The sequence below is a fragment of the Pectinophora gossypiella genome, chromosome 1, assembly GCF_024362695.1.
Source record: "Pectinophora gossypiella chromosome 1, ilPecGoss1.1, whole genome shotgun sequence".
NCBI lineage: Eukaryota > Metazoa > Arthropoda > Insecta > Lepidoptera > Gelechiidae > Pectinophora > Pectinophora gossypiella.
Window position 1 is genome coordinate 12,354,443 of NC_065404.1, and position 24,265 is coordinate 12,378,707.

At 38.1% G+C, this 24,265-nt stretch overlaps 1 protein-coding gene across 1 annotated transcript; it reads right to left on the reverse strand.

Moving 5' to 3' along the window:
- Window positions 1-203: 203 nt before the first annotated feature.
- On the reverse strand, window positions 204-23,347 carry LOC126366672 (uncharacterized). Its single transcript, XM_050009906.1, has 5 exons — window positions 23,139-23,347; window positions 9,136-9,286; window positions 6,348-6,539; window positions 5,019-5,219; window positions 204-448 (listed from the first exon to the last, which is right to left on the reverse strand). Exons 1-5 carry the CDS (start codon window positions 23,285-23,287, stop codon window positions 392-394), a joined length of 750 nt encoding a protein of 249 aa, XP_049865863.1. The 5' UTR covers window positions 23,288-23,347; the 3' UTR covers window positions 204-391.
- Between the last annotated feature and the right edge of the window lie 918 nt (window positions 23,348-24,265).

Sequence of the window (24,265 nt, forward strand, 5' to 3'; positions counted from 1 at the left end):
AGTGGGACGTATATAGACAGTTTATGTACGTTATGTATACTTATGCACTGAGTTAGTACTCAGTGCTCATGTCCGTACATACTTACTTGTGTGCAAATAAGATTAAGCAAGTACACGGAGCTTTGAACAAAAATAGCACATATTCTATATTACTATCACAGAACAAGGCAATGAAAACACACATCTATTTTTGGGACATTTAATACAAAAACATGTTGCTTACCTACATTTACAGTTATCAACTTTACAATTATGTTACAAGTTTAATAATGCTACGTTTTTAAACGAAAACGGACCTGTCACTGGACGGCAACCAAAAACTTTCAACTTACTGGACAAATTAGTTGGAACGATAATTATGTAAAACTTAGTAACTAAAGGAAATAAACGGTTAGAGACGTTTCGTCCCGATGATCTTGTCGGCCATCGCGTACAGTTCCTCCACTGTCTGTAAAGAATAACGATACAATCAGTATTTCTGTGGAAATAACATTTTTCTTGACGACTTGCGTGTTGATAGAAATGAAATATATTTATTCGTTCTAGAGTGGTAAATACAGATCTAAGTAATTAAATAATGTATTGCATTGCACAATAAAGGTCCGTGACTCAACCATGTAGTGTACGAATATTAAATACTGTTATGTGTGTTTATCTATTTTCTACGTGTCGACGTTTTTGACGTGACTTATTGTAGATTTGCCGCAGATGACATTCAATACTTGGCCGGATTTCTACACCAAAAGATATGTCTTACACCTAATATAAACATTCATCTGTGGGTTGCTAATTTATTATGATTAGAAACGAGTTTCGAATCATTCCTCGGGGTTGGTAAAGTTATCGACGAATATGGCTAACCTAACCGAACCCTATATTTCGTTTTTTTTTGTATCTTATTGCAGGTTTACCTCAGAAGGCATTAACTACTTGGTCGGACAAAGCCGAATCTAATGTGTTTTGAAATAGTTCAAAAGCAAGCACTCCACAGCCTCTGAGCACTTACCATCTCTAACCGATTTAGAGCGCTTTAAAGCGAAGCGAGCTTTCCTTATATATGTTACTTAACTGACCGGGCCGTAACTGGCTGAAGTAACAACAAAAATACTACGAAGTCGGTGCTCCTTTGCTCGTCCAATAAGAAAAAACCAAGAAAGTAGGTCATGAAATAGGTTTAGACATGCTACGAGCAGATACTCTAGTGTATGAATGGATTGAACCTTATATTTAGTAGCTATTAAACTCGGTTTCGCTCGGGCCTTTTTACCCTGTAATCAACTCGGAGAAATGCAAATTAGAGTATAAATATTTGGTGTCTGTTCAAGACTCGCTATTGTACTACGTACTTAATTGGTACTTCGCTTTGCTTAATCAAAATGTTGGTGTGATGTGAACGTGTCTCTGAAATGAACACAAACATTTGAACGGATAGAACAATCCTTTTTATGAGACTTAAGTATTTTTCATTGTCAATATTGTGTATACTTATTTACATTTACGACTAGGCCATTGTCATAGTCATAACATAAAAGATAATGAAGTTATTACCACAAATATTTTTAAACAAAAGTTTAAACAAATTGGTCTGTGTCCTTAAGTGCATCATTAGTATAATACTTATTACAAGGTAATTATTACTATCTTACGTAAACGGCAAAACTTAAAACAATACATAATTAAATTAGGTACCTATATAATATTGTTAGGTTTGAGTGTTTAACGAATCTCGTCAACCTGAATTTTATTTAAATATTACATAAGCAACTCCAACCCGCATTGGTATGCTCCATACCCCCTCCGGTTGATTGAGGGGAGGCCTGTGCCCAGCAGTGGGACGTATATAGGCCGTTTATGTATTACATGAGCGTCACTTTGCAGACTGCATAGATGCAAATAAAATCCCGCGCCTCAGCCCACTTGTTCCGGTTATCCGGTTCTGTGTATATAAGCTTAAGTGGTCTACGTGACTATAAAGAATAACCTTCCCGGTAATGTGACGTGTTTCTACCTAAACCTCGAGATCATCATAGTGTCGCAGGGTAGTCGCGAGGTCTATACTTATCTTAAAGTTAATTAACTCGATTAATGTCCACGATCTAACCAGTGTAATCCGGTTACTGGTAAACTATGATAAGGGACCGGCTTGCACTGGTAAATATCGTCGAACCTAATGTGGATCGAAGTGTGTATGCAGACCATTAGGGTGATTACAGTCACTTTAAAGATTTGCGCCTGTTAATCATTATTTATCGGGTGTTCGCTTGGTATCTAAGTAATAAGGTCTCGTTACAACGACTATCGTCCGTTATTCCGTGCCTCCGGTCATTGCACCTGTAAAGCGACTAAACGGAATTAATGAAATGAATAATCATATTAGATAATAATATAGGTAGTAACCTGATAATGCACATGTAAATGACCAAATCTCCGTGAAAACAAGCTGAGCCATTTCCTTTTGCCCGTATTCGCAATATTCATAATTAAGTACTTAGTTTATATAGCTAATGTAAATTGTTACTGGCAATAAATTTATTTTATTCTTATTCTTATTCTTAAAAACGACCTCTGCGGTCGTTGTGCTCATATGAAATGACTCTTCGACAGTTCATTTTCTACTGACACGATAATTTAAATTGGTAATAAACATAAGATTCGAGCTGTCAACAAGTCGCCGTACCCAGTCGTACCTATGATGTGAACATTGTTTTTTGTGTAAACAAAGTCAATATTTTAGTAATACTTCTTCATCTTCTTATCGTGTGGATTGTGAGGTGGAATACCAACCTCATTAACCCCGGTGTCAAGGTTATTACTGAGCCGCACTGACATGGCATTTATTAATAAGTACTGAAGAAGGAGTAGTGTAGTTATTAGCTACTAACTATGTTACTACTTTTAATGTGATTTAGATTCCACAGACGTTTGTCTGCTTTGAAACAAAGCTTTAGGGTGTCGGTATACGTGTAAGGACGTGTTATAAGTCGATTCCTGCCAAATATGTTTCTCGCAATGTTAGCAAAAACAGTATTCTATACTATACAATAGTATACTGTACAAAGTTACATACATAGTTTCTCTCATTTCAAAGAACTTCGGATCCTAGCTATGTGTTAGTATTTATCATCGGCGTGACTGTGCAGTATTCCAATGACATGATTTGCGCGTGCGCCTCACGTACATACTGCACGCGTAAACCCAACAGATGTTAATGATTGGACGAACTGTGCCAAAGGTTAGACGAAGCTGGTCGGCAGGCGGTTACAACCGGCTTGCCACGAGCTCCACGTCTATGTAAACAAAACCAGGACTCGGTATTATCTTTTAGTGATGGACACATACTAAGTAGCAGGGATGATTTTGTGTAATAGGTAGCCGTTATTTTGTTTGAACAAAATATGAACTACTTCAGCTACGATCAAGTGGTACAATTCGGCTAGGTACAATACAGATAGTGACTCATTCATTCTGTTAATTAGGAAGCAATGAAGCAGGTAAGTAGAATGGACGCCTATGCCTATTGGTGGTATAGTAGACGACAGGTCGACATGGCAATTCTCTAGTGACGTGACGTTTTCAATATCGATATATTTTTATTATGTATGTAACAAAATGTGAATAAATTAATAATACCACGTTTTCATTTAAGTTAATATTTATTCAGCTGAATCATCTAACGTTAATTTTATTTCTAAAATATTATTCTTAGTTTTCAATTATATGTAAAATATACTTGCTATATTTATAATTTTGATTGACCATACATATTTAGATTAGATTTCTTTTAAATCTATTGTTTTTCTTTTGTGTTAATGTTAATTTCTAATTCAATAAATTATGTGAGCGAGATTATAATCGATAAACGCGGTCGATACGGACTCGTGCGACACTAAGACTAAGACGCCGCCGCGGGGACTGTGCGGGTGTGCGAGGCGACCCCGCCTCCGCGGCTCACGTCATGCCCCGATTGCCATGTCGACCTGTCGTCAACAGTATATAGTTTATGTATTTTATGTTATTACAAAAAAAATATTCTTTTTGGGATACTCGTATTAAAGGAATATAAAATAACAGTATCCAATGCACATCTCTATTATCAATAAACCTACTCGATGTTTCTAAACTAATAACGAGTTCATAAGGCGACTCTATTGATAGTAATATGTGCTGATATAATAATTCGACGCATCCAGATTTCGAGTGGATATGTACTGAACACGTGTCTTGAAGGTTGATTTTAGCCTTATCTATTCACCTAGAAGTATAGCTTAGCAGTGACGTGTTGGATTAGGTACTTAGATAACTTATATTATGGCGATGAAATTGTGCAAGTATGCAAAAGTCGCGATATGCTCGCGGTAATATTAGCAATATTACATATTATATACTACAGTTTAATGAGAAAAAAGTTGCGCGTCCTCTAGACCGGAATTGAGTACACTGTATTGTTTACTATCACCTATCCGAAGTCAGCCGCCATCCCAGACCTACGGGGTGTAACGTAGAACCCTTGCCCAGGGATACGTGTGGAGACCTCAACGGTTCAGAGGCGGAGATGGGAGCCATCGGTACGGCAATGCAATGCAAGAGGCAAGTCACAGGAACTGTAACCTGGAACCTGATAGAGGGCAGCAGTAACTGTTAGTACAGAGGCGGAGGACAGGAGTCCTAGTAGGTACCTACGGCTTTGAAATAGACTACTCTGGGCGCCAACCCACTCGCATCAGACAGAGTACTACAGGACGGAAAGCAAGAGGGAAACCGCTACCCTATATTTATAGAGCTGCTATACTGACAAGAGTCATCATCATCAGGTGATGATGCTAGGGAGGTCCCTAGCATTATCCCGTTTTTCACAGGGTCCGCTTACCTAACCTGAAGATTTGAGAGGTCCGGTGTAGCTCTTAAATTAGTGATGATGATTGTTTCCTATAGAACAGCGTGTAACAGAACTGTGAAACCCCCCTGTGCTTTGAACCTTTAGACGAACCTAATCCTATGTATGGCATAAGAAGACTTACAGTAAGATTCTTGAGCTGCTTGATATCGGCGGTCTCGTATTTGAGTTGCGCGTACTGCTCATCAGTGAAGCGCACTCCGCGCTCGATGTCCATTAGCTTCTGCTCCTCGATCTCTGCCCTACACCTCGCGAGCTGCTGTTCGGACGTCAGCTTCTCCCCGGCGTCCTCCTCCGGCTCCTCTTCCACGTCTTCCTCCATAAACTGCAGAGGAGTTTCATGTGAGTGGAGCAAGGAAAATTATATGTCAGTGTTGCCACATCGTTTTCCGTAATTTGGCGAGGAATTAAGGATTTTTGAGAACTTTGATCTGACTAGAAGCAAATGTGGTGTGAGGATCGTATCGTAGCAGGTGGACTCTGCGGTCTCTGCCTAGCTCAATGGAAACTACCGTAACCTTGTGTTGGATATGGTGATCAAAATTAAAAAATAATAATTGCTATATATATTCTTCATTCAGTGGAGATTCTTGGGGGAGGCCTATGCCCAGCAGTGGGCGTCGTACGGCTGATGATGCTGATTCTTCATTCAAATAATATACCAACAATATCTAGAAATGACGTAGTAAAAAAAATATAATCATTTGAGTTTGAATTCGAGCTGTAATGATTTGATGACGGTGATGTTAAGGAGCTGGTAATAATCAATACTGAAACATTCTTATATCTAGTCGTTTGTAGGTTGGTATGACGTTCGTTGGTAGTCGTTTGTAACTTTGTAAAAGGAAGTAAACAAGAGAACATGATCAAGTTTTGTTTCAAGGATTTTCTTCGCGGAAGTATTTGGTAAATGTCATGTTATCTACATTTAATGGAAATAGTTTTGGGCTATGCTAGTTTCATGTAACTTTATAGTTTTAGTTCTCTTTTGTGAAAAACTCTGTAATACAGGTGAAATTCTAAATGACAGTTGAAGTTCAAAATTCTGCAAATTTGTAATAAAAATTTGCAAAAAAAAACAGTGTAGAAAGGAAAACCTAGCTGGATTTCTTGTTAGTAGTAGTTTTAATTGGAAACCTCGGCTCAGGGTATCGTCTGAGAGGATAATATTTGAAAGAATTAATCGACACTAGTGGATCGATAGCGATAAGCGCTGAATGAGGTAAATTGTCGCCACGCTGGCCGGGTCGGTATCTGGGTGCTAGGTCCTGTCACCTCTCGGTTCATAATTTACTTCTTAAGATGAAATATTCGAAGTTGCTGCTCTTGATGTTTGTGGTTCTTCCACCCCTCCCCATAGTTATACGAACGTGACTTATGTTTGTGACTAAATAAATTTATTGATGAGGTCAGTCATTAATTTCCCAACCCACAGGAGAGAAGAATAAATTACCTGGTCAATCTTCTGTGAGGCCTTGAGTTTCCTGTAATAAGCGTCTGCTCGCTTTTTAGACGCTCTCGCAACTTCCTTGTTGACCATCCTCCAGAAGACGAAGACCGGGTGGTGGTACAGTTCCGGGGGACACTCCTTCAGTGGCGTCTTGCCCACGAGGATCAGCCGCTTTAGACGCTCCATCTCGTCCATCTGGAGGAATAATATATTTCTTTCATAAACATGTACTTTTAAACTGTTCAAAAATCGCTAACATTCGGTTATTAAGACCCTAGGAGCTTATAGAGGTATGTATATATGCAATTGTTACTTTGTAAGAGGTGGGTATTTAGTTCATCTTGCGATGAATGTAGGACTACTTTAATTGGGATATAGTCGTAAGTTTATGTTGTTACTTTGTTGTGTTCGTGCAATAAATAAGTTTGTATTGTAACGTGAATTATGCGTCAAATCAAGATTTTTTTTCTAAATGAACGTTACTTAAATGTAGTGGATCTACTACATTTAGTACTACTACTACTACATTAAACGTAAGTAACGTATCCAGAGAAAATCATGTCTAAAAAAAGAAATGTAGGTTGAGGAAATATTATGTAAGTAGGTAATTATAACTGATCATAACTGATAGAAAGGAGGGTAAACCCCGTTATACTTATATGCATTTTCTCACCGGTCAATAGATAAGAAGACTTGGATGATATCGTAAGGTTATCTATTCAGTATAAATAGTGGGAAATATTAAATGTATGGTATTAGGTAAATGTTATAACACTGCGACCATACGGGCAGTACTTATTTCAGACATGGCGGTACAGAAAATAGGTACTTATTACAGTACATAAAGACTTTCGTGCCTCACCCAGCAGAGTCCACGTAATACCAGCGTGGTGGGTCACGCCGCAACTTGTGCTGAGGCCCTTTTATCTCAGGACGTCCACCACCACCTTATGATCATTCTAATGAACATTTTCTACGCTTTTTGTAATAGTTTTGTGAACATTTTTAAGTGATGTTATTGATTAGTTTTTGTGTGTGGCATCCTTTCATAATAAACAATTTCTATTCTACTCTATTATTTATTGCATTCTCAATTAGGTAGACTAAGGCTAGTTGGCCGATCGATATCCTTTACTGAAATGATCTGAATGATTTAACTTTGACAAGGGGTGATTTATGAATACAGATATTTGAGCAATAATAGCAAAAGGCAAATGAGGAAATAAAATCCTTATGAAATAATGTTTCTGCATGTTGATCTAGATAAATAAAAAATAAATACTTTCTTTCTTTTTCTTTATAACGCACGATCGGCACCAATAATGATGAAAGACTAATAAATTTCATGACACAATTGCACAGAGAAACATACGTAAGTAAATCCTCAGACAGTTCATTTTGAAGGACTTATATTTTGGAGTTATAAGTATTTGTGGTCTACCGGTTAACAAGGCATAAAATCAATGAAAACTCGGCACACTCTACCTACTAGTACAAATTGCCACAATCACATTTGTCGTCTTAAATTTTGTATGAAACATGCTAAGTAAGTATTGCCTGTTTCTTAGTGCATATAAATCAGTTGGTACTAAACCTACAACCCTTGACCTAACCTTTCAAGAATCATATTTGCCCTTGTCACGAACTCGTGATCTTCAGAATTGGAAGTTACGAGACGGCTCATTGAATCGGTAGATTACATCACTCAGACGAAATGAAATTCCAGTTCAAGTTACTTACAGTATTAAAAGTGCCATTCAGACAGTCATTTCTTCCCTCGTAAAATGGAAGGAAAATAATAAAATGCAAATGACTGAAATTTCGAGGCGATAAAAATGACGAGTTGTCGAAACGAAAGGTGAAATGGTACAACTATTTTAAGACGCATCAAATGCTTGGATGACATAGAGACTTCCTAATGTCGTAATATACATAATACCCTTTCTTTGGGTTTGAGTTTGAAGCAGTAAACACTGAAAACTTGATTTGAAAAGCGTATAAAGTCCGATAACAGACGTGAAAATGAAACAATAGGGTTATCATCGTATAATTACGAGAAACTCGATCGGGGATGCTATTAATGCGTCAGGGAAATGAAGCGTAAAATTGACGAAGAATGATTGTCAGTTCAATCCGAATGATACGTTTTCCAGCAAAGAAAATTTACTACTTATTCCTTTTGAATCAGTTAGTATTTTGCAAAGTGTAAACTCTAGATGGATTAGTTTGTTATTCTAGGGAAAAAACATGTTTTTTGTTGTTTAAAAAATGTTTTTTTTTTTTACATTTATCATATTATTTGTTGCTTATTTTAAATTCATAAATAAAATGGATTACTTACTTAGATGTTATAGAGGTTTAAGAAAGTTTAGTTAGGAGTAGTATTTTAAAGATTTCAAGGGTTCGTGACAACGTTAAGAATGTTATTTTAATCTGGGTTGAATGAAAAAACTGTATTTTCTTTTGTAAGTATCTGTATATTTTCGCTTGTTCGTCTGAAAGGTTTGTTTTATTGCATGTGTTCGGGTGTATTTGTGCTTCCTATTGTCCTATCTTGTATTGTATTTATCCTACTAATAAATAAAGGAGAATACACGGCAGATACAGTTGATCTAACTGTAGATTAAATAGTAAATAATTGTTTTCACTATCTATCGTTGGCACTGCCCATCCCTAGCCACGCATAATCATCATCATCACTGGCCACAACATCTTGACAGATGATAGTAACAGTGGCTGTGTAGCTGTCACGTTTTTGAACAGAGTTATATTAAGCAGCATATACACTCACCACTCTAGTGGTGATCCTCTTGTTGAGGTGCTCCTCGTTGACCTCCCGGATGCGGTCCTCGAGGTCGCTCATGTAGCTCTTGTCCGTCAGCCGCACCAGGTTCGTGCCCATGTGCTTCTCCAGCCGCGCCCGCACATGGGGATGCGCGAAGCTGAGGAAAATATCATGTTGTTAAAAACCTTAAGAAAAAGTTATTTAAGTAGAAATAAATTATACAGGGTGTTAGTGACATCGTAACGAAAACTTTGAGGGATGATTCAGGCCATAATTCTGAGTTGATATGAAGTGGAATTTTCCGTCGCAAAAGTATGGAACGGAAAATACTTTAAATAAGCTCTAAAATTTTCATGACTTCTCCGACAGGAAATTTCACTTGATATCGACTCAGAATCATGGTCTGAATCATCCCCTTCAGTATTCGTTACAGTGTCACTAACACCCATACCTACTTGTATGGCTACTGTATGTACTTGTATGGGGTGTAAGTGACATCGTAACGAATACTGAGAGGGATGATTCAGCTGATTATTCTGAGTTAATATCAAGTGGAATTTTCCATCGCAAAAGTATAGAATTGAAAATAATTAAGAAAAACTAAAAAATTTACATGAATTTTGCGACGGAAAATTCCACTTGATAATAACTCAGAATCATGGTCTGAATCATCCCTCTGAGTATTCGTTACCATGTCACTAACACCCTGTATATTATAAAACGACGCCAAACACAACAACAATACACAAACATTAGACTTAAAACTTATGTAGGTAGGTGCTTACTACGCTATTTCTATGCTGGAATGGGAGTAAATAAAAAAAACATAGAAACCTTAGGGTTATTAATATTTCCAGGGATGTCGTAAAAACCGGCAGAGGGATTGTGTCCTTTCTAACCCTTTCATGGGCAGAGACCATGGGTCATTGATGGTTCATAACAGATAGTATGACACTTTGGAATTGGAACGTCATTAAACGTTCTGTCCTCGAAAGTGCTAACATAGTAGACCATTACACACTCACATTCACACACATACATAGTATAATCAAACATTGCTAGAGCGTACTCGCCAACAAACTGGTGTCAGTTTGGCGAGAGAATGTTATGTGCAAAAATGTATAATTTTATGGTTCAAATAAATTAAAAAAATATATAATGGACAATGAGCTGATCTTAGGACTTCTATCAAAAGGGGCTGCAACCTGCCTTTTGAATACTTGAAGCTCTGCCCAACCCACAAAACCCTAAGGGCCTGATCGGTTTAATCCCCAAATTACGTTCATATTATGAGCCAGACTGAAATTGGAAAAATGGACGTAACTTAACATGGGGGTATATTTTTCATCATCATCATCTCCCTAGCATTACCCCGTTTTTCACAGCGCCCGCTTACGTAACCTGAAGATTTGACAGGTCCGGATTTTTACAGAAGCGACTGCCTGTACCCGCGTAAACTCGCGAAGGGAAAACCAGCCCAATACAGGTTAGGTAATGTGGGTATGTTGTACATGCGGGTATGTTTTTAAATGAAATAAATGTTAGCTGCCTACGAGTGTCAAGGTGAAATGTAGGTCAAGATTACAGAAACTACACACTTACAAATCAAATACAATCCCACAAGTGGTTGTCTGTTCGTCTAGGACATTAAACATGCATTCTCGCACCACCTAGCTCACCGCTTGCCGTTTTCTGCGATCGAACTTAAGTACCTACCTACAACTCTAAGGTGTCAGTTACATAACAGTGCTGTAAAACTGTACTTAAAGTACGAAATGTTCACTTCACTTACCGCTGCGTAGGCGCGTGTTGTTCCCGGTTCGTCGTGGCGGGCAATGTCTGGATGTCTACCGCCGTAAAGTTTACTAGTTTTGACGCTACGAGCCCCGTGTCATAGTTGAGACCTTTATCGCGGTATACGATGGTCCTGGCACGGTATGGCACCACCCCCACCAAACACCACATGTACCGAATTTCGTATAAGGTGCCATACTCATGTGGTCGCGGGTGTTATTTGGGTTTTTTATGAGTCTGCAAAGGTCTAGATTTGAAATTCTTTTGTTTTGTAGTTGGCGTAGTCGTTTCGAATAGAAATACTCGTATGCAGTGTTTACGTAAGAACCTTTATTTTTAACAACTGTAATGTACACGGATGATTTGATATATTTTCCATGCCGGGTATGTGCCAACTGTGAGGCGGAGCACAGGAGTCCTAGTACGACTTTGAAATGGACTACTCTGGGCGCCATCCCACTCGCGTCATACAGAGTACGGGGCGGATGGCAAGAGGGAAACCACTGCCCTATTTTCCCTAAAAGAGTAGCATGGAGAATAATAAACCGACAAAAGCGTGGCTCTTAAATTAGTGATGTGATGTATCAATTGTATATCGCGGTATATCTGAGTACAAGAGTGTCTAACCTAAACCTTTTTTTTTAAAGAGACCTAAAGTCAGTACTCAATATGCACCATACATAAGTAAGATCTTTATTTAAAGTAGGTATCTGTCTCAAGAATTTGTTCAGTCAGAGTTTTGTGTGTCAAGGGTGACTCGCATGAGGATTCCAATCTGACAAATATTTATTAACGCAAGTGTTATTTTAAAACACTTAAATAAATTTTATTTACAATATCACGACCTTAACCTAGGTCACTTCCCGAGTTTGATTTTATTTTAATTTGTTGGTGGCCGAATATGAAGCTTATGTCGTGGACCATAGAATAAAGAAACACGTTACCTACGTTATGTAACTGTAACCCGCTAAGGAGTAAGGACAATCCAATGATTGACGACACTCCAATTTACTTTAACTCTATTCATTATGGTTCATTAATAAACACACTTTACTACTACCCGCTAATATACAGTCTACATAGTATACGTGCCGAATAATTACGAGATTAAACAAACTTACCTGTAAGTGAAGTTCTATCTCAACTCAATTATACGAAGCTCCTTGTTTGAGATTTTTGCGATGCTGAAGCATAAGACGTAGACTACACTGTTAACCGTCTCGAACAAGGAGCGAGTATATTAAGTGTCTAATATCAGTATAGTATCATATCAGCCAGATGATGAGTGGCTTCGATTCCTGGTGGAGACACGTCTGAAAAATCACTTTGTGTCCCCAGTGTGGTCACCATAAATGAGAATATGATTCCATGCTTCGGAAGGCACGTTAAGCAGTCGGTCCCGATTACTATTTTTTCACTTTAGTAAGTATGTAGTCGTTCTTGAGCCATGTCAGGGGTCTTTGGCGGCTCAATAATAACCCTGACAGTCCGTCGGGACTGGTGTCGACTAGTGGTTTGTGCTCACATATAATTAACAGGAGAGAAGAAGATGAGGAAGAAAAGTTGTAGATAAGCTGACATACTCTGTCAGTAAACCGTGCAATGAGCCCTAAAATAATAGGCGACTGCAATTGGAATACCATTGTATTTAAGTATATAAATTATGTAATACAAACGGATTTAAAAAAAAAAAGAAAGAAAAACATGAAACAGTAGGACTAGGGCCCTGTGCTGGGAGGTTTTCTAGCCACCTCTTTCCCTCAGCGTTACAGATTCCGATGTGGTAGTAGGTTTACAGCTAGTTACATAATATGTAATTTATTTTTTGACGTTCAAAGAGCGCTAACTTTGTAAGCCAATTTTGAAAAACAAATATTTTTGAATTTTGAATATCTGTTAAAATATTATAAGTTATTTGAGCAGTCTCCTTTAATTTTCGTGACTGGAGGATGTTACCGCGAATGCCATACGTGATTTAGGAATTATTCCATAACTCCGCTCGATTTTCGCTATTATTTTACAAATACGAGCATAAATTAATTTAAAAAAATGTATTATATAATACTTGGCGCGTTTTGAATAATTAACTCATTTCTGAGGATGTCAAGAGTGAGTGTTAGTAGTTATGAATTTTACAGTAAGTACAAGTACTTTTTCAGTGAGATTTTTTAAGATTCGTGGAGCCACCTGTCACATTCGCCTAACCTATTAATTGATTGATGGTAAAAAGGGCATTTTCCCCTTGAATTGTTTAATCGTTTACTGGGGTTCCCATGGCAGCTACTAGGATGTATGGGAGCATTTTTTTTATTAAGTATAGTTTTTATAATTATATCCGAGTATTTGCATATAGTAAATTTTAAGTGGGAAATGGACGTGAGAGTTTATGTATAAAAATACTAGGCTTATGTTAGTAGGTCCACCTACTTATAACGGCTGGAACAACCTGCCGCTGTCTATGGTTCGGGTTAGTACCACAGCATCGGAAGTCCCCGGCCCGCGGAGGTCCGTTTTCCTCTATGGAAGTCCATAACTATGCAGCAAATAATGAGTAGGTACTTAGTCTCTTGTCTTTTTTGCAAATATTTAAAGATATAACTTACGTAACTTCTAAATGAGGCTCTGACATTCACTAGTTCCTAAACATATTATTAATGTTATCATGTAGATAAGAATGCGGTCAAATGCGCGCCAAATTAGTTTAAGTGCCTAAACTAGAAAGTTCGGATGTTTGCTATGGGTGACAAAACATTTGATAAGGAAATAACTGTAGGCATCCATTTCAAGCAAACACGATGACACGGCAGATGGGGTTGTCTCTAGCCAGTTGTCTCCGAGCCAACGACACGTGATCATTCGTAAGTGAATTCGAGGGTCTAGCTGACTATCTTGGGGTTGCGACTTTTGTAAACAGCAATCATGAGGTCACACATGTACGGTTACAATAATAAGTATTTAGGTATATTATTTTGACATATTTGTCATTAGAGGTGCTTCCTCAACGAGAGTCTCCGCTTGTAATACTATCTATCTACTCAGCCTGTATCCACCCACTGCTGGATATAGGCCTCCCCTCTTTTACGCCACCCTTTCCGGTCTGTGCAAGTCTCATTGCTTTCCGGCGTATCCCACAATATCATCCGACCACCGGGCTGGTGGTCTGCCTCGATATCGCATACCATCCCTTGGCCACCATTCAGTAACAACTTTAGTCCACCTGTTGTCTTCCCCGTCTTGCCAAGTGCCCAGCCCATCTCCACTTAAGCCTACTTAAGCCTAGTGATTCGTATACCTACATCTTTGACTTTAGTGCGTTGCCGAATTTCGACATTTGGTATACGATCTACGAGGAGAATGCCTATGTAATACAGAAAGAAGAAAAAGAATGTATTAATTATTACATGACGCCACATTAACAACACAAAAACATCAGAAAAAAATATACATAAACAACATGACATAATATAAACGTAAAATGATTAAAAAAGTAAAATGTTGGTCGCATTATAGTCATGTGGCGGTGGTGGATGGCCTCAATAAATGGACCTTAGTCAGCATAAGCTGAGTCACGATGCTGCTGATATTCTGCGGTATTCATATAGCGTCCGAGAATTGCATCATTGAGGGTTGAAAACCGCTACTATAAGCAGTCTTGTAAAGTAATGCTCAAAATCGAATCATACATGTTACATTACAGGCGAACACTCCCAGTGAGGGAGCACCTTTAGTGAGACAGTGATTCTTTATCAAATGAGATAATGCGACATGCTTCTAAACTTTTATATTTAATTTACATATTTATAGACATGACATACCTACTTTTGGGTACAAAATAAGTTAAAAACAAATCATGTTCTGTTTTGTAGATGATAAATTGTTTTTCACACATATCAATAAGCAACAAACGTTAGTCTTTCAGTGTGAGAAGGCTCGCAGCAAACTTACAAAAGTTTACTTGTAACCTAGTCAAATAAGATACTTTTTACGAAACCGAAACCGAAAGTTTTCTTTGGAGTTAGTATGGAAATACTGTCCTGTGACGTCATCAATAAAAGTGGTCAAACATCGTACTCATTTTACTTACTTATTAATAAATAAAATTCGAAAATAAGTCGAAAAGTAAAACGAGATTGATTTTTGGTCATCTTAGACTGGCTTCTATTTTTATATTAGCATGTTATAATATATCTTTGACCCTGTCAAATACCCTATGACGATGGGCAGTTAAGATAACCAGGGGTGTTAAAGAGGCCACATGAAATCTATTCACCTAATAATGCAATATTGCTATTTGACATTTGTTTGCACAGCGCACTTTTATATGCGCAAGTGTCAAATTACAATATTGCATTTTTAAATGACTTGCTTTAATGTGGTATAACCCCTCAGTTCATAATATGATGAATATATACTTATATTATTATCAAGTTGAGGAGGACGTAATTCCTTATAAGTGCGTAGAAGTTTTACGAACCTACTTATAACACTAAGTATAGCCAACATTACATTATTTTACACGTATATATAAACTAACATTTTCATATTCACGATCCTATAGAATCAATATTTTATTGCAGCAATGGGTAAAACGGTTTATAGAGCAATTTGTAAATAATATAGAGCAGATATTGACCAGATCTTAACATCAAACAATACTCAATATTAAACATGCAACGCGCATGTAATATTTGTTTGCAATATAATATGCATTTCATCACAAATGATATTTAATTATTTAAAAGGGGGTTTACATTTTATTTCTTTGGGTAAAGTAACTACTTCAGTTTAACGATTACTCATATATAGAGAGGTAAAAGTGAAATAATTATCTATCGGTTTGTTATTGACGTTGTTATTTACCTTATCAATGCATTTAGGTACTTACCAAATGTATATAACCTGGACACATAAAGTTAAAATGTGTAAGTATGTCTTTTGTACTAATAGTATACGGGCATAAGGTCTAAAATAAAGAATATTATAATATTATAAAAAAAAAAAAATTGCAACTTGTAACACAACAACATGCAGCCGGTTGTGGTACTTACCTACTAAATGCCTTATTATTTTATAATTAATGAAGTTTAATAAAATAAAAATAAAATAAAATAAATAAAACAAAATAAACTAATAATATTATATTTGACAACCTAGTCAAGAGAGATACTTTTTACGAAACGTCAAAACGAAAGTTTCCCTTGGAGTTTGTATGGAAATACTGTCCTGTGACGTCATCAATAAAAACGCTCAAACAAATGTCGTTTTCATTGTTAATTAATCCATAAATAAAATTCGAAAATAAGTCGAAAAATAAAAATGAGATTGAGTTTTGATCATGTTAGACTGGCTTCTATTTCTAGATTAGCATTTTATAATTTATCTATACCCTACAATGAAAGTCATAAAAATATTACTCAGTTACCGTTCACGACCGAGATTGTAAGTTGTGTGGAACTTATGATTTTGTTTTTTCCCTCACTTAAAAAAAACTTATGAGTCAAGCAATTTACGTAATTTCCTTTTAGAGTGTTTCTTTTCCAAGCCGTTAAATTTCAAGAAGCATCCGAGAGAGTAAAGTCAAATTGTATCAATTTCACTAAAAGCTTTCACGAAGTAAACAAATTGAAATCGGATGGAAGTGGCAAGTGCTATCTCTGTAGAAAGGAAGTACAGAAGTAAGGTACATTTTAAACATAATGCTTGGTTTTCGTTACGCTTGGTTCGGTGTGAGATAGTACCTAAAGTTTCTTATCAAATTACATCACGATATGGTGTGGTGGTGGGATATAAAAAGGTAGAGAAAAAGTAAAAAAAGGTAAGTAGGTTTTGTAGGTTTGAGGAAAAAAGTCGATGAAAATGACGAGTCAATGGTGGAATTTGAATTTGAGAGATTTGTCACACTTGATTTTTGTTATTACTAAGTACTATTATTATAATTACTCAATTAAACTTTAATAATAATCCTTTTAATATACCTACGCACATTTTCTAATTACATAAAGTTCGGTGGTACTCAGTTCATCTTCTGATAGATTATCCTATGTATTTTCTATTTATAAATAACGTAATAATGTTTACTGTTACTCGTACGTTCGTTAAGGAGGAAATAACACTGATTAATTACTTAATTAAGGCGCACATAATGATCAAGCACGCGGATACTAATCACGCAAGACGACATGAGACACGCCCACAGCATTTACGTCATGGTTGTCGACTGTAGTAAACAATACGCCTTTCTCATTTCTTATTAAAGACGTATATTTTGGTCTTATGATATACAGTATTAATCAAATCAAATCAAATCAAATATACTTTATTGCACAGAACTAAAATTTCAACAATCAGACATAACACATGAATACAGTACAATTTGGGCGGCCTTATTGCTCTAGAGCAATTTCTTCCAGGCAACCAACAAAAGGAGACAAACATTTACAACTTGGATGCGGGATGGTGCAACAAAAAATAAATAAATAAATACCTAAAAGTAAAACTAAAGTTAATATAATAAATATTCTATACTATACGTACATATATTAATAAATACTCAATTTAATATAATCCATATATACTAAAAATATACCTAACCATAATCTAAAGAACTATAATAATAAATAATAGACTATACATAAGTACACATACAAGACAGGTATTGAAATAAATAAAATACATCATACATAATAGTAATATCCTAAGAATATCCACATAAGGATTCAAAACATGCACATACAGAGGTCACGGTGGCGCGAGGAGCTCGGTGGCGCAGTGGTAAACGCGCTCGGTCTGCGATTGTTGAAGTTACGCAACTTTCGCAATGGCCGGTCATAGGATGGGTGACCACAAAAAAAGTTTTCATCTCGAGCTCCTCCGTGCTTCGGAAGGCACGTTAAGCCGTTGGTCCCGGTTGCATTAGCAGTCGTTAATAACCATCAATCCGAACTGGGCCCGCGTGATGGTTTAAGGCCCGATCTCCCTATCCATCCATAGGGAAGGCAAGTGCCCCAGCAGTGGGGACGTTAATGGGCTGATGATGATGATGACAGAGGATCACGTCTATTTCCCGTTGGAGTAGGCAGAGACCACGGAATTTCACTTACTACGATCCTGATACACCATTTTCGCTTCACCCACTCTCATCAAGTCTTTCTAGCTAGCCTTTTTTTTTGACGAGAGTTATTGTAGATTTGCCGCAAATGGCATTAACTACTTGGCCGGACAAATGGCGCTGAGGGCTCTCACTCGGTACGACATTTAAGAAAACAGGCCAGAGGGTGAGCCGTTGGGCGAACCTCGGCTCAGGGCGTCGTCGTCTGAGAGGATAATATTTGAAAGAATTAATGGACTTTAGGAAAAAAAATGGACGCTCAGAGGGGAGACCTTTGCCCAGCAGTGGGACAATCCAGGCTACCTAAAAAAAATCGACTCCAGGGGATTAATAGCGATAAGCGCTGAATGAGGGAAATCGTCGACCACGCCGGCGGAGTCGGTATCGAGTTTCTTGTCTCCGGTTTACTGTATTAAATAGGGTGATGTAGATAAAAAAAATAAAAATTTCAGCTGCTTATCTAAGCCCTCAATTGGATGTCGACCATAAAGTGTTCCTTGTTCATGATCCATCATGTTGGTGAGGACAAAAGACATGTAAGGGATTTCGCAGCTGACCGCATTCATCATCATCATCTCCCTAGCATTATCCCGCTTTTCACAGGGACCGCTTACCTAACCTGAAGATTTGACAGGTCCGGTTTTTTACAGCAGCGACTGTTTGTCTGACCTTCCAACCCGCGAAGGGAAAACCAGCCCAATGCAGGTTAGGTCAAATACCTCCGAAAATACATTTCGGGTAAGTATGTGGGTTTCCTCACGATGTTTCCCTTCACCGCTGACCGCATTCATTAATCATTATTGGTAAAATTACACTGAAAGTCATCGTTATTTATATGAAATCAATTGAAGATAATCTTCTTTACATCACAGAGCATTCAGTTAACTGGAGCGTCTGAAATATTTCAGTATCGGTGACGTCATGACTTTGGTTTTAAAAATATCGGCTTTTTGTTTTATTACCGACAGTTATACGGGCTGCTGAGTTACTTATAAATATTTATAGCGCTGCGTATGTAGTTCGAGTGATCTCTATGCGCCTATAAAATGTATATTGTACGCGTGATATTGAAAATGCACATTGAAAATATACCTATTTATATTATACTTGAGGTTTTGATAATATTTTTTTTGGTCACTGCGAGTTACCATGTTGGTGATTCTGCCCATCCCATAGATATTGATAGTGTGTCGTGTTATTGTGTGTGAGTGTGCCAAAGTGAACCAGGCGCCTTAGCTAAATTGTAAACGATTACAAAAAACGACGCAGACAGTGATAAAAATACGTGGGATTGATTAGGTGACATATAACATCAAACAGCCTATTTACGTCCTACTGCTGGGCTCAGACCTCCCCTCAATCAACCGGAGGGGGTATAGAGCATACTCCACCACGCTGCTCCACTGCGGGTTGGCCGTTGTTAAACCGTTGCTTACGGCTAATAGCCGGGACCAACGGATTTAACATACCCTCCGAAGTACGGAATCATCTTACTTTTTCGGACAATCAGGCGATTCAAGTCTGCAAAATCCTTAACAAACAAAGGACAGTCTTATAAAGTGATTTCGACAATGAAGGTGACGTGTTAACCTAATATCACTGTTGCTTTTAGAAATCACTTTCAACTTGGCGAAACTCCCAAGACGATTTCAATTAAAATGTTTAAGATGATAACAGTATAACATAACATAAGCTGACGGCTATATCCCAATTCGGATACTCTGAGGTACATCCATCACAAGATGAACAATGTTCCCACGCCTCACCGAGCTCTCTGTTAGACCAATGCGATAGGAACAGATAACATTCAAAATTTATTCTTTTCGTCTCCGGCTACGCATAAAAACTTATAAAATCTAGGTTACGTACTTTCAACTTTTAGCTGCTATTATAAATACGTTCATTGTCTAACACACGAGATAATTTATGGAACTACGCTTATGCTAATACGTAACTCGCAATCCCGATAATAATAGAAAATGTGCAATAAAGTTAGGCCTCTATTTATAGAGAACGTTCGTCATTCTAACAGTAGTATCGGCGTCATCCGAGATTATACAATTTGTGCATCATAGTATGAAGGGCCGTAGTCAGGGTATAGATAGAATAAATTGTCTCATTTTTGATATGCCGCATTGTAAATTTGCCTCGGAAAGTGTTATATACGTGGCCGCCTTTTGTATCACTTATCTGACTTACTTAATAGATCTCACGTCAAAAAAACATACATAAAACATAAACAGCGTATGTACGTCCTACTGCTAGGCACAGGCCTCCCCTCAATCAAACGGAGGAGGTATGGAGCATATTCAACCACGCTGCTCCACTGCGGGTTGGCCGTTGTTAAGCCGTTGGTTACGGCTAATAGCCGGGACCAACGCCTTAATATGCCTTCCGAAGCACGGAATCATCGAACTTTTACAGACAATTTGGTGATTCAAGCCTGAAAAGTCCGTACCAAACAAAGAATAGAGTCACAAAGTTATTTAGACTAATAGCCGGGACCAACGCCTTAACATGCCTTACGAAGCACGGTATCATCTTACTTTTTCAGACAATCTAGTGATTCAGGCCTTACCAAACAGAGGACAATCTCACAAAGTAATTTAGACAATGTCCCCATCGGGAATCGAACCCGGACCTCCAGATCGTGAGCGTAACGCTCTAACCACTAGACCACGCTTGCTGGGTAACAGATTACCTATAGGTATCGTATCAAATTCTAGATTCGTCTCTGAAATCCGCCGTACTAAACTGTCGGCCTTGGCTCGCACAACGAATCTATTCAGTCGGCGATGTCTGCTCTTATAGACTGGTAAACAATTCAACATGTAATCATTTCAATGTTACTCACCAATTTTCCAGATAAATACCGAATGATAGGCAAAACAGATAATAGTTCTAAGAAAATTAATGCCAATAACATGTTATTTATGATAAAAATTACGTTCTTGTCTCATTTTCCTTAACTTTTGGGATAATTGTTTAGACGTAATATAGGTAAGATAGTATAAACGTTAGTAGGTATAATAAATCAACAATATCAAAAGCAAATCTACAATAAGTCACGCCAAGAAGCTACGTCATGTTTATGTAAACGTATATAAGTAAATAAATTATTGTCGCTTCCCTTACTGCTCGTATCAAGCAATAAATATCCTTCCATGACTACATATCCGTGTATCATCGGATAATAGAATTCGCATTTCACATAATAGTTACAAGGACACAGTCGTGCACGAAACCAATTTATTCAGAGAGGTCGACGACCTTTACCGAAGGGTAGTTTGTTAGTTATTACCCGGTGTGAACTACGTTACATCGTTAAAATAAAACTTCGGGTTGCTAGGCAATAAACTTTGCAAGCCAGAGTAATAAAATTAAGCGGCCCTCTAAAGTGTGTTTCAAAAACGAATATAAGCGTGCTAGACAGGCTTGCTGTGGTTCCATATTTCACGTGATAGGTACGAGTATGTAGACGATTAAAGGCTTCAATATTTAAATATTCATATTTTAGTCGCCTAGAAGAAATTCTGGTTTGGTTTTGGTGTCATACAAGACCATTAACCCGGCCCCAGGGAAGACAGACCCAACTTCTCTGCCCTCCACTGGGGTAATTCCTGTTCGGGGCGTCCTTGCCGCGGGGGTGGGCGCCTCTTACTTAAGTACGCTGGAGTAAGATGGTGGCTGAGTTCGGATAGGGACCCAGACCTACGAGGTATTACGTAGAGCCCTTGCCCGGGGATACGGGTGAAGACCTCAACGGTTGCAGAGGCGGAGATGGGAGCCATCGGTGCGGCAATGCAGGACGGAAGAGGCGAGTCACAGGGACTGTAACCTGGGAACTGACAGAGGGCAGCAGTAACTGTCAGTATTATTCATAGGCGGAGGATAGAAGTCCTTAGTACGGCTTTGAAATAAACTACTCTGGGCGCCATCCCACTCGCGTCAGACAGAATATTGCGGGGCAGAAGGCTAGAGGGAAATCACTGCTCTATTTTTCCCTAAAATGTAGCATGGACGATGCTACACCGACAAAGGCGTGGCTCTTAAATTAGTGATGAGAAAATTTATAAATAAGTATGTAGTTGTGTCGATGACCGACCGACCGACTACTGGGTTAAAATATCGTAAACTATAAAGACGAAAGAAAAGATATGACGAGTTTAGAAACATACGGTTTTAGCATTTTCAATTACGGAACCTCCAAAAGCTGCATAAACTGACGTCTGTTACTTTGGCAGTAAAAATGTATGTTTTCTTAGAACATGTTTATTTGAGAGCAAACAGATTGACCCATTTCAAATAGGTACCCAAAAAGTTTATCTATTATAAAATTATTTAGCAAAATATTACAGATTTTTTTAAAAATAAGCAGGAAAACTTTATCATTTCCATGTAAATTTGACATAAATTTAATGCTTATATAATTATTTCCTCAAACTCGACAACTGATAAGCTTATGACGCAAAGTTTTCATATTTCGTGAAAATCATAAAGTGACAAGTACCTATGCAAGTGGTTTAAAAATGACGAAGAACAAAATGTAAACATTATACAATCAATTTATTATCTCCAGAACTCGCAGTTACAGTCGGCACAGTCATTATGTTTATCTTTAAACCAATATACAGGAGTGCGAATGACGCCAAATGGCCGAAGTCACATGAGCTATTTCTGTTAGCACTTTGAACTGAATTAAAGTACTTACACAAAGATTGTAAACGAGTCGATGTTGTTTCATCAAAAGATTTACGATATACTCTCTGTATAGACAGATAAGAGGAAAAAACAAAAGTCTAAAGTAAACAAGTAAACAGTTTGATCTATTTGTTCATAAAATTGAAGCTTTTTATGGGTTTTGGTTGTTAAAATGCAGAACTAGGTTGATACAGCGTAGGTGCGATGTTTTCTTTTTTCGAAGCTTTTCTTTTAATTATTTTAAGTATTATAATTTACTGTTTAAAGTGGGATTGGGTAGATAAGTCTTGGTGTCAAGAAAATATAAAGTGCACTAACGGTATAAAATGTAACCATGCGTTTATGCGTATAGCATAAAATAAGTTTGTCTTTATCAAATAAGGACACTAATTATGCCTATAAGCACCTGAGCGTTGACGCTCTCCTGATGGGAAGGTCGATGCCGATGAAGTCATCGGCGTCGGCGGCGGAGTGTCGGCGCCGGCCGCGGTCCGCAAGCAGCTCTATGGTCGTCCAGAAGGACCCTTCCGACGCACTGGACGGTGTCCGCTCCATGTTGTACTCGTGACTAGGTTGCCCACTGCACTAATGACTAGTTTCTTGGTGCACGTTGCTTCCCCCGCGGTCGAAGTTGCAATGACTGCCGCCGCCATTGTCGGGTCTCGCCACTCTCGCCACCCCGTACACCCCACGTGCTCACACGCGAACATTAATCTCCTACCCCGACACTTTTCTACTGTAATTTCGCGTTCTTTCATTCAACATCGTATCGGTGAACACTTAATTCTTTGAATATGAATTTGATGGGAGTTAATTGTAGTTTTGATGAGCAATCGTGAACTTGAAGGTTGGTGATTCATGATAATTGTATTTTCGCTTTTCATTTAACTACTTGGGAAACGATTGCTTGTCTGGCTGTTGTCAAGATCCTGACCTATCCTGTTGGATACCCTGACCCGCACATGGCGTGTGCCACCCCGTCCCCCGTCGTCCTCCCTCCCCCCCGGGTGACCCGGATGGCGCCAACGTCGCGGTCGCGGCCGGGTCAGCCGGATGCTTTCTCGGCGGCCTTCGTAATGTTGCCAAATTAATTCATGTGTCATTTCGAGCTATTACTCTAATGTACCTACTGTGATTTGAACGAAACTAGGACAAGGATTTTGTCTATGCTGGAAACAAAAGGTTGGTTAATACCCTCTGATATGAAAGAAGTAAAGCAGAGTAGAAACTTTACCAGGAGTGAGCAGGTACTCACCGCTTTTCGAACTATTATTTACAGTAAAATTAAATGTCTTAGGTGTAATTATACATAATATAATATAGCATCACGCCTATATCCCCAAAGGGGTAGGCAGAGGTGCATAGTGTATATAGTATACTCCCACATCTCGCCAGCTATGTGTAAGTCTCATCTAATAGGGGAAGAGCTTATTGTCATCAACCGGGCACAAACCATGGAAACCACGTGATATCTATCTATGATCCTGCCATGAATTCAAACTCAAAGTCGAATTCAGTGGTTTAAGAGTTTGA